The 12,651-nt window shown below is 42.5% G+C and overlaps 1 protein-coding gene across 1 annotated transcript; it reads right to left on the bottom strand.

Annotated features, from left to right (window-relative positions):
• Positions 1 to 2,420: 2,420 nt before the first annotated feature.
• On the bottom strand, positions 2,421 to 8,314 carry LOC109941083 (uncharacterized). The gene is made up of 3 exons (XM_020541565.1): positions 8,306 to 8,314; positions 5,323 to 6,285; positions 2,421 to 2,501 (listed from the first exon to the last, which is right to left on the bottom strand). Exons 1-3 carry the CDS (start codon positions 8,312 to 8,314, stop codon positions 2,421 to 2,423), a joined length of 1,053 nt encoding a protein of 350 aa, XP_020397154.1.
• Between the last annotated feature and the right edge of the window lie 4,337 nt (positions 8,315 to 12,651).

Below are 12,651 nucleotides of genomic sequence, written 5' to 3'. Positions count from 1 at the left end.
AAGCCTCGACAGTTTTCCCTAGAGTAGAGCTTGAAGTTTTTATCGTCTCCAGCACATCCAGTACATTGGCCATCCTTTTCCTCTTGGGGGTCACTTTAAGACCTTTTTGTGCCTTCGGCACTATCACTTCTGCCGAAGGGCTTAGAACTTCTAGTATTTTCGTCCCTTCGACTCTTGTCTCTTCAATATTAACCACCTTCGGCTTAGCTAATTTGGCTGAGGATGCCTTCGGCACTGCAGCCGGCTCTTCAATCTTTTGCGTGGGGAGCACATGTTCTTTGGCTTCAGTAGCCGAAGAGGTTTCACCGCCAAATTCAGGCACTGTGGCTGGTTCAATATAGCGCGGTCGGTGAGTAAGAACCTTCACCTTTTTCCTCTTCGGCGCGGGTTCGCTTGGAGCAGCTGAAGCAGCATCCTTCCCAGAAGTCGCACTCTTTCTCTTCTGCCCCCGTGGCGGGTAGCGGTAGTCAGGGTACATAAATCCAATAGCATCAAAAACTCTATTTAGCCTCTTCTTTTTTCGGCTCCCGAAGGCCGCAGATAGTGTGTTATCTTCAGACTTGGAGTAGGCTCCAAGTAGTTCATCACTAGTGTTTTCCACACACTTCAGCCAGTCACCGTCTGGTTCGATAAATTGGTCTATAAACCTGAAGGCATATTTCAATCAAACCAAACCACCTTCGCTAGGGTTAGTAATGGTTTCCTTTGGCATTTCCCAGCTGTCTATCAGTGGCCATATTCTGTAGGCCACGTGCTCTTGGACTAAGTCCCTTGTCCCAATAAATGCGCAGACTGTGCTGAACGCCCTTTAGCATGCTTCGGCTAACTCATCAATCTCTACCTTCGGCTTTCGGAGGCCGAAGCGCGACCAGATGGGCTGCATGATGATTTCTTTAATATCTTCTCTTGCTTTTAAATCATTCTTCACGTAAAACCACTCCTCCATCCAGCTGTGGCGGAACCGCCCGAATTATTCCAGCTTAAGTGCCCAAGTCGCACCCTTAAGGGCAGCAACAAACTTAAACAGGAATAACCCGTCAGTCCCTCGGATCTAGTCCGACGAGGCCACTTAACCAGGATCGAATACCACTAGCTCACTCGAAGGTGAGGCACAGAGAAATACAATAAAACATAATACCACAAATTTAATAAGTGTCATTAGTGATTACATTATCGGAGTTTCAGAAATAATAACCATAAATTTTAAAGCAGCGGAAATAACTAACGGAGAAGAACCGAGTAACATGGCGAAGCCTGGCCACGCTACTCCTCCTGGCCCTCTCCTGCGGAAGCAGTAATCCCACTCGACCATCTATCCCGGTGGCAGGGATAAAGGCCAAGTCACACCAGCAACCAATCACCCTAGGAGTACCTGCAAAAATTGTGCCACAAGCAAGGCTGAGTATACTAATACTCAGCTAGACTTACCCGGTGTGAGGAGTCTACTCCTCTACCTCTAGACATGCAGCTGTTTGGCTGAGGGGTTTGGTTTGCCAAAAGCACTAGCTGAGTCTAAAATCAAGTTTTAGCTTTTCAAGTTTTAGTATGCTCCTTTTTAAACTAGATGAGTACCTAGCTACTCATACATGATATCAAACATTTTTAAGCAATCAACATCTTTTTGCCAGACACCTCATTTCCACTTATTACTCAATGCAGTACAATGGATCAAGCAGTCTCATTAGCTGCGAGAAGCAGACGATTCGAATCGAGTTTTTTTATCCTTGCAAGGTAAACCTAAACACACGACATGTAGGGGCACTCCGTCCCCACACACATCAACCGTCCCCATCGATTCCCTGGCAACAGATCAGGGCTCACCGCCTTGGCGTACAATGCCCCACTGACCCCGACTGGCCGTCGTGCAGTGACCGCACTTGTACCCACCATAACCGGAATGGGAGACCTCGTCTCAGGTCGCGTGAGGGGTAAAGTCTGCGGGCAGGTTCACTCAGGTACTAGGCTTACCGATTTACCATATTTCTCGGTATGTGTTTAGTACGTTCAAATGCTTGACACAGGTATCCGCACGTTAATCCTTATTCCAATTTTCATCTCGTAGACCACGCGTCCCCATGGACCCGTGTCCACAGACCATCATCATTCTGTTATCAAAGTGGATACAACCAATTCCTGACCTCGCGCGAGTGCTAGAAAAATCACTCGACTTCTACCGAGATCCCTAATTAGCAAAGCAGCTACTCGACCTAGCATACTAGTATCCATCTCAAAAGGAATCCTGAGTTCATGCAACTAGGGTTTCAGTCAACTCCTACACTTAAGTGCACAGTACAAGCCTACAAACATTAAGTGCAGTAAAATAGCATATATATAATGGTTATGCATAAAACCGGGGCTTGCCTTTAATTTAACACTTGGATAGTGTTTGCTGGGGTACTCGCTTGGCGAGCATCCACTGGTTAAGTCCATTCTTCAGGTCGTTCACCAACTGCGTCTTGTGGTTGGCACCACATCACTGGCTTGATCATCATCTCTCGGTCCTATATGAGGTGCAAGATGCATATGTATGAATATAATGAAATAGCACAAGATATTTTAAGTACGTGCTAGCGAATTAAACACCAAGTAGCGAGACATCCCAAGCAACCACACACATTAGCGTTAGCTAACTACCTATCATCGAGCGCACAACGTTAACACCACTAAAAGACGACAAACATTTAGTATATTTACGCAACACAAATACGACCCCATAAGTACAAGTGTTTATTTAATTTGCTACGGCTTTTCATTAGTTCTTCTATTTATCACACAAAAGCATCCAACACAAGTTTAACCGATGACATAGGTATCAATGTCTATGGAAAATTCTATATCACAATCAACTAAAGAAGAAACATATAAAACAATACACACATGTCATCTCTAGTTTAGCCATGGCAAGTCTACATTACTTAAGAGCAAACCAAATATTTTTAGCGACAAGGGTGAACTAAACAATCAAAAGCGCACTAGCAGAATTTTTGGACAGCAATACAGCAGTCACTTGTTTTAATCATAACTTTTCAAATATTAATCCAAACATAGCAAACTAGAACTTTCTGGAAAGCTTAAAATGTTCTCTACAACTTTAGTATTTTCACCTTAACAAGATTCAACACTTAGCAAGGTTAAAAGTGCTAACACAACAGATCTGTCCAGATTTGGACAGATTCAGACTTGTGAATTTAAAAATTCATAACTAAAGATTCAGACATCCAAACAAAGTGATTTTAGACTTTCTGGAAAGATAATTAAATGTTCTACAAATTATTTATAAACATCATTCGCTAGTTTAATATGTATCAAGGGTAAAATACACTATGAAGGCTGTACTGTCCAAAACTGGACAGATTCAGTCTTCACACTTCAAACACATGTAACTTAATCTTCAGACCACCAAAAATAGTGATCCAAGACTTTTTGGAAAGCTTGGGAAAAGCACTACATAACTTTTATAATCACCAAGAAGTGATTCCAGGTTTTACTAAATCAAACATTATAGTTTTCGAAATCTGTTCTGACAGTGGACAGAACACAGCAAGCAGTTTGTAAAATTCATAACTCTTAAACCGTCAGGCCTATAGTTAGGAAATTTTAACACAAGCAAGATAAGAAAAGCATCTACAACTTTCTTATAACGACCATAAACAGATTGTAACATTAAATTAGGCAAACAATGCAGTTTCTGAAATCTGTACAGAAATTGGACAGATTCAGTTACTGAATTTGTAAAAATCATAACTCCTAAACTGTCAGACCTATGGCTGTCAAATTTTAACACCAGCAAGATAATAAAGTTGTCTACAACTTTTCTATATGGCTTTTCTACAGAAAACATGATTTGGGTCATCAAACATATAACACGAGGAAATCACCGCGTGCAGTCCAAAACAGCAATCAATAAATTTCAGATTCTATATAATTCAAGAATTGCCGCGTTTTAGAGACTTGAATTATTCTACCACTTTACCATTTGTTAGAGTTAGATTAATCAAATGAGGACTAACAAGTAGACTTGCAAATTTTATCTAAATCATTTAGTGCACTAAAATTATCACATTCAGTTAACAAACGCATTCACCACAATCATCAAATCCGGCATATACTTATATCTAAGCGCTTTTCACCCACTAGTCCGCATTTTAGTTTAGACACCACATGAGCACTACAGATTTTTACCCGCGACCATAATCATACACATTTAGACTACAACAAGCAAATCATCGTGACTATGAGCTTAACCAAGGTCATCTAATAGTCGGCTAGCTAGAACAACGACACCGCCCGCTAGACAGCATACCCGTCGGCTTGCCTATTATTATCACAATTCGAGACACCACATACACTACAACATTTTTATAAACATTCATATTCACAAGTATTTTCGCACACCGACCAAATCATACGAATCGCAAACTACTAGTCTCCAACTCACAATCACCATGCATTTACTTCCCAATCATGAACACATACATGTTTATCATACCAACAGAGCATTTCAATAATTATCCTAAAACAATTAACTCCATTACACAACTCATACCACAAACCTACTTGACTTGCTTGAAGTGTCTACTCGAATCCGTGAGCACAATCACACATTATATGCGAAGCATAATTTAATGAACACAAAATACGCATCGATTCGATTCGACTTATAAATATTGAGAAAGCGATGACTACTTCGGCATGTCACCACCTCTCTAATTAAGCAAACACAATTTCCTACTTATGTCGACCGAACATTCGTGTCGAGCACACCTTATGTTACCTTGTCTCGCATACAACCATGTTGTGGCATGCACTCGAGACACTACCGATTAACTTAACGCAATTACCACCACAATGCACTTTGATATTCACGTTGGACATCACAGTGCTTCGACAGACCCCACACTCCTAATCTACTTGTCACATCCAAACACACCACGTGACCAGTGTATTCTTATAACCAAATTTTAGCGCAATTATTTATGACAACACTTAGCGATTAGACGAGTAAAACACCAACTGACTATTCGTACATTCGCCTTTGAAACACTTAATCATATGTGACATAATTTATATTTTCAACCCACTCTAACCTACATCATGATGAATACATAAAGTATATTTACATAGACTAACTCATTAGCCGACTATGGAAATTACTAAGTATGTTTTACGCTTTATTTAATTTACCACAACTAACACACTACTTTATGACGAAGTGCTTTAGCAAACAATTAATACATCTGCGACCAATCTCTACGACGCACAAAAGAACTATTGCAGCCACATTTATATCCGATATAACAACAAAATAACACATCGGCTCACCATATCAAACCTCAGTCGTGGTTGCTGCACATGTGGCGTGAAGACGAACGCGCCGTCGCGCACGGGAGACCGAAACGACGTCGGAGGGCGTGGCTCGCTGCGGCGATTCGTCGAGCACGCAAGCGCGAGGCGAAGCACCATGCCGCCACTGGGCGTTGCTGGGTGAGGCTTGCTGCAGGAATTTGGACGGCGCTTAGGCAGGGGCAACGACGGCGCTGTGGAGTGGAGGGTCGAGCGGGCTGGGGCTGCTGCAGGGGTGCTGGTCATGGGGGAAAAACAGCAGCGAAGTTCGATGACGATGCAAGGCGAAGAGCGGTGCTGCTGCAGCGCGCAGCTTGCTGCGCAGGTCGGCGATGGAGCTCGCTGCGCGACGAGGGAGCAAGGTAGTAGCAGGGACGTCCGACAGCAACGCAAGGGAGGAGCTCGCTGCTGGAAATTTCTGGGCGCTCTAGATAGGGAGCTGGGCGGCCATGGAGGAATGGGCCTCGGCCATGGGCGAAAATGGAGCTGCGCAGGGACTGCTGCTGCTGGGAGGAAGATGAACAGGGCACTGAAAAAAAAATCTGGGCGTCCATGGGAGTTGCTGCCGCGCGAGAGAGTAGGAGCAGGGGGCGTCGTGCCATTGCTGGCCGAGGGGAGGAAGGGGAGCACGCCATAGGAGAAGAACAGCAGTGGGAGGGATGGGCGCTGTTCCTGCTGCCAAGCCTGAAGGGGGGGCGCCCATGGGAGCTTGTCCCGCTGCGCAAGAGAAGCCTGGGAGGAGGTAGCTCGCAGGGAGGAGCGGCGACCGGAAGGGGAGCTCGGCTGGCGTCCATCTTGGAGGAAGGAGCTCGCCGCAGGGGCCGTCGGGACCTGGGCGTCCCTGCTGGAATGGAGCTTGGCCAGGGAACTGCTCCCTGCGCCTGCACCAGGGAAGGAGGGTGGGGAGGAAGATGAACATGCGCTGGCTGGGAGAGGCGACGCCTAGAGGAGAGGAGCCGCCATGGGAGGGGCACGACTCCCTGATGGCTGTTGCTGCCGTGAAGAAGAAAGGCAGGGAAAAGCTGTGGCGGCTGGAAATTTTTGAGGGGTGGGAGTGCAAAATAACCATGTGCAAGGAGAGAGGGCTGCTATTTATAGAAGAAGCCCTAGGGTTAGGGTTCCCTTAGTGGGCCTAATGGGCTGGAATGGGCTTGGCCCAAAACGCTTAATCGGGCTGCGCTAAAATATTTCTCGGAATAAAAATGCTCCTGCGGGTTTCGTCGGTATGCAAAACAGAGCGGACTAGAGTTTCGACGAACGGACGATTGAGTGATTATCTCGACCGAGAGTTTGATTTGATTTCGCTCGAAAATAATTCACTACGCGTGATTCGAAAATAAACCGTCCTGAGATTTGATCGGCTTTGGATTTTTAGTCGGAGAAGGCGAATCGTGATATTTTAAAATTGCTGTCGATACGGGGTTTTGAGTTCGGTTCGTCCATGAGATATTTAGCCGAGTCGAATAAAATTGATTTGATGACGACATATTAAGCATTCCGTTTGAGAGTACGGAGTCGGATTAAAATAGTCAGACATAGACCAAAGTTCGAGGAATTGGATTCGGACACAGATCAAATAACAGCCGTTGAGAGTTTGATTAAATGAGCTTCAGATGAGATTTATAAATCGAGACTGATCATCGAGTTTGCATTCGTTTCGAGAGATAAAAGTTCTAACACGCTTCGAAATGGGTTGTTTCTCGCGATCGATTAACTCCGAATTCGGTGAACTTCCAAGAGAAAGCCTGATAGACAGAGATAGACACGATCGAGAAATAGAAATTTTCACTGAGCATTCGCGTTAGGGACAAATCTCCCGACATAACACGAAACTGACACCTGGGGTGTCACAGCCTTCCCCCCTTAAATAGAATCTCGTCCCGAGATTCGAATGAGGATATTTAAGGGTGGAGAAGCATGTAACTCCCAGACTGAAGATAGATGCAAATTCATGAGAGGGTATCTGACAAGATACTGAAGACAGATTTGGATAGAATATCGCGACATATCGAGACAAAATGCAGCGATCATTCTGAGAGAGGGTCCACAAATGATGGCACATCAGTATAGTCTCGTAATGGATCACAACTATTAACCACGATACCAGCGCGTGCCGAGCAGCTCAACCATGTGTGCACCATAGTAGGCTCTCGGTCTCGTCGCGGCACCATCAGTCGTTAGTCATGACATCATTACCAAACGCAACCAATAAGAAATTCACATAGCACAGATAGATGGAGCCCATGAGAGTATGGCTCAGAAAATAAGAATGTGACCGGAGTTGAAGCAGAGATTGCTGGCAAAAGAGCATCAGATGAGAATTTTTATTTAACTCAGAGAACCATTTTATGATCAACTTGGAGATTATCAGATCAGATATTAGCACGAGATTTGATATGAGGATGAACCGACCATGAGATCAAAATAGATTGTTGAGCTTTTAGAGACATGAGAGAACCAAGGACAACAGTGAAATCCATTAATCCACATGGATATGCCATTTAAAGATAGGGTTGGCAAAAACAACGTCATGATGCCTACAGAAAGAGCATCGGAAAGACTAGAAATGAGAGATTAAATTGATCGACATCCGATACTTGAGAACGGGTTATAGCGGATACCCAGATAATAGGGCAGAATCATAGGGGATCCCGAGATTCGGATGATAAAGCCAACATGATTCACAAGAAAAAGGGTTACCAGATCTAGGCAAAAGGAGAGGTAGGCAAACAGGATCAGGTAGGATGATTAACAGAAATGCTATGACATTTTAGGAGCAAGGATTTATGGAAAGAAACATGGTCTTGATAGGGTTTGCGCAACTAGACACCAACAACAATTATATATTTTTTTGACACAAGTGCACAAGGAAGTTTTAGTCGGTTTAGGGGTCAAGCTATGGGTGTCTACAAGCCGTGCAGGTGCAACTTCAAGGGGGAAACACACAAGGGTTAGAAAACACCAACACCATCATGATTTTTTTAAGAGGTTTCACGTGCTAAACTCAAGGTTGTTTGGATTGGGGTCTTTTTATGAACAGAACAGACAACATTTTTTTGTAAAAAAGGTTGAACAGTTACAATACCACCTAGATAGCAAGACAAGATAAACACATAGCATGACCTAACAAGACTTACCAATCTGACACGAGGTAAGACATTTCTAACATAGCAGTACATCACATTATTCACAAGTTCTTATTATTGGAATAAAGGTGAGAGAAGCAGGTTTGTGCACAAGAGACAATTATAATGCGACAATCATGATGCATGCTCATTCTAGTCGTCTTCTCAGACCTAACTACTCTTCGGGTGCTTGCTATAGCATCCCTATTAATAGTAGTAGTAGCCTTTATGGCCTATATAAATAGCCACCTAGCTACCCATCCATTTCCTAAGGCTTCACGTCCTAGGTCTAACTTATCGTCCTGATATCTATCCAACATTGGTTTCTAAGCAAGTTTTACTTTGGAAAAGGTTGGTAATCATGACTCATTGACTTCTGTGTGATGGTATTCGCTCCGATACCAGCTGTGGCGGAACCGCCCGAATTATTCCAGCTTAAGTGCCCAAGTCGCACCCTTAAGGGTAGCAACACACTTAAACAGGAATAACCCGTCAGTCCCTCGGATCTAGTCCGACGAGGCCACTTAACCAGGATCGAATACCACTAGCTCACTCGAAGGTGAGGCACAGAGAAATACAATAAAACATAATACCACAAATTTAATAAGTGTCATTAGTGATTACATTATCGGAGTTTCAGAAATAATAACCATAAATTTTAAAGCAGCGGAAATAACTAACGGAGAAGAACCGAGTAACATGGCGAAGCCTGGCCACGCTACTCCTCCTGGCCCTCTCCTGCGGAAGCAGTAATCCCACTCGACCATCTATCCCGGTGGCAGGGATAAAGGCCAAGTCACACCAGCAACCAATCACCCTAGGAGTACCTGCAAAAATTGTGCCACAAGCAAGGCTGAGTATACTAATACTCAGCTAGACTTACCCGGTGTGAGGAGTCTACTCCTCTACCTCTAGACATGCAGCTGTTTGGCTGAGGGGTTTGGTTTGCCAAAAGCACTAGCTGAGTCTAAAATCAAGTTTTAGCTTTTCAAGTTTTAGTATGCTCCTTTTTAAACTAGATGAGTACCTAGCTACTCATACATGATATCAAACATTTTTAAGCAATCAACATCTTTTTGCCAGACACCTCATTTCCACTTATTACTCAATGCAGTACAATGGATCAAGCAGTCTCATTAGCTGCGAGAAGCAGACGATTCGAATCGAGTTTTTTTATCCTTGCAAGGTAAACCTAAACACACGACATGTAGGGGCACTCCGTCCCCACACACATCAACCGTCCCCATCGATTCCCTGGCAACAGATCAGGGCTCACCGCCTTGGCGTACAATGCCCCACTGACCCCGACTGGCCGTCGTGCAGTGACCGCACTTGTACCCACCATAACCGGAATGGGAGACCTCGTCTCAGGTCGCGTGAGGGGTAAAGTCTGCGGGCAGGTTCACTCAGGTACTAGGCTTACCGATTTACCATATTTCTCGGTATGTGTTTAGTACGTTCAAACGCTTGACACAGGTATCCGCACGTTAATCCTTATTCCAATTTTCATCTCGTAGACCACGCGTCCCCATGGACCCGTGTCCACAGACCATCATCATTCTGTTATCAAAGTGGATACCACCAATTCCTGACCTCGCGCGAGTGCTAGAAAAATCACTCGACTTCTACCGAGATCCCTAATTAGCAAAGCAGCTACTCGACCTAGCATACTAGTATCCATCTCAAAAGGAATCCTGAGTTCATGCAACTAGGGTTTCAGTCAACTCCTACACTTAAGTGCACAGTACAAGCCTACAAACATTAAGTGCAGTAAAATAGCATATATATAACGGTTATGCATAAAACCGGGGCTTGCCTTTAATTTAACACTTGGATAGTGTTTGCTGGGGTACTCGCTTGGCGAGCATCCACTGGTTAAGTCCATTCTTCAGGTCGTTCACCAACTGCGTCTTGTGGTTGGCACCACATCACTGGCTTGATCATCATCTCTCGGTCCTATATGAGGTGCAAGATGCATATGTATGAATATAATGAAATAGCACAAGATATTTTAAGTACGTGCTAGCGAATTAAACACCAAGTAGCGAGACATCCCAAGCAACCACACACATTAGCTTTAGCTAACTACCTATCATCGAGCGCACAACGTTAACACCACTAAAAGACGACAAACATTTAGTATATTTACGCAACACAAATACGACCCCATAAGTACAAGTGTTTATTTAATTTGCTACGGCTTTTCATTAGTTCTTCTATTTATCACACAAAAGCATCCAACACAAGTTTAACCGATGACATAGGTATCAATGTCTATGGAAAATTCTATATCACAATCAACTAAAGAAGAAACATATAAAACAATACACACATGTCATCTCTAGTTTAGCCATGGCAAGTCTACATTACTTAAGAGCAAACCAAATATTTTTAGCGACAAGGGTGAACTAAACAATCAAAAGCGCACTAGCAGAATTTTTGGACAGCAATACAGCAGTCACTTGTTTTAATCATAACTTTTCAAATATTAATCCAAACATAGCAAACTAGAACTTTCTGGAAAGCTTAAAATGTTCTCTACAACTTTGGTATTTTCACCTTAACAAGATTCAACACTTAGCAAGGTTAAAAGTGCTAACACAACAGATCTGTCCAGATTTGGACAGATTCAGACTTGTGAATTTAAAAATTCATAACTAAAGATTCAGACATCCAAACAAAGTGATTTTAGACTTTCTGGAAAGATAATTAAATGTTCTACAAATTATTTATAAACATCATTCGCTAGTTTAATATGTATCAAGGGTAAAATACACTATGAAGGCTGTGCTGTCCAAAACTGGACAGATTCAGTCTTCACACTTCAAACACATGTAACTTAATCTTCAGACCACCAAAAATAGTGATCCAAGACTTTTTGGAAAGCTTGGGAAAAGCACTACATAACTTTTATAATCACCAAGAAGTGATTCCAGGTTTTACTAAATCAAACATTATAGTTTTCGAAATCTGTTCTGACAGTGGACAGAACACAGCAAGCAGTTTGTAAAATTCATAACTCTTAAACCGTCAGGCCTATAGTTAGGAAATTTTAACACAAGCAAGATAAGAAAAGCATCTACAACTTTCTTATAACGACCATAAACAGATTGTAACATTAAATTAGGCAAACAATGCAGTTTCTGAAATCTGTACAGAAATTGGACAGATTCAGTTACTGAATTTGTAAAAATCATAACTCCTAAACTGTCAGACCTATGGCTGTCAAATTTTAACACCAGCAAGATAATAAAGTTGTCTACAACTTTTCTATATGGCTTTTCTACAGAAAACATGATTTGGGTCATCAAACATATAACACGAGGAAATCACCGCGTGCAGTCCAAAACAGCAATCAATAAATTTCAGATTCTATATAATTCAAGAATTGCCGCGTTTTAGAGACTTGAATTATTCTACCACTTTACCATTTGTTAGAGTTAGATTAATCAAATGAGGACTAACAAGTAGACTTGCAAATTTTATCTAAATCATTTAGTGCACTAAAATTATCACATTCAGTTAACAAACGCATTCACCACAATCATCAAATCCGGCATATACTTATATCTAAGCGCTTTTCACCCACTAGTCCGCATTTTAGTTTAGACACCACATGAGCACTACAGATTTTTACCCGCGACCATAATCATACACATTTAGACTACAACAAGCAAATCATCGTGACTATGAGCTTAACCAAGGTCATCTAATAGTCGGCTAGCTAGAACAACGACACCGCCCGCTAGACAGCATACCCGTCGGCTTGCCTATTATTATCACAATTCGAGACACCACATACACTACAACATTTTTATAAACATTCATATTCACAAGTATTTTCGCACACCGACCAAATCATACGAATCGCAAACTACTAGTCTCCAACTCACAATCACCATGCATTTACTTCCCAATCATGAACACATACATGTTTATCATACCAACAGAGCATTTCAATAATTATCCTAAAACAATTAACTCCATTACACAACTCATACCACAAACCTACTTGACTTGCTTGAAGTGTCTACTCGAATCCGTGAGCACAATCACACATTATATGCGAAGCATAATTTAATGAACACAAAATACGCATCGATTCGATTCGACTTATAAATATTGAGAAAGCGATGACTACTTCGGCATGTCACCACCTCTCTAATTAAGCAAACACAATTTC

This window comes from Zea mays, chromosome 1 (genome assembly GCF_902167145.1).
Source record: "Zea mays cultivar B73 chromosome 1, Zm-B73-REFERENCE-NAM-5.0, whole genome shotgun sequence".
Taxonomy (NCBI): Eukaryota; Viridiplantae; Streptophyta; class Magnoliopsida; order Poales; family Poaceae; genus Zea; species Zea mays.
Note: the sequence above shows the minus strand (reverse complement) of the source record. Positions and strands in the feature narration are given on the sequence as shown.

What these genes read in the sequence shown, in the direction of transcription:
- LOC109941083 (XM_020541565.1), bottom strand. An exon ending in CACGACTGAGGTTTGATATG is followed by an intron (nt 2,502 to 5,322) that starts GTGAGCCGATGT and finishes CACCTCATATAG; the next exon opens with GACCGAGAGATGATGATCAA.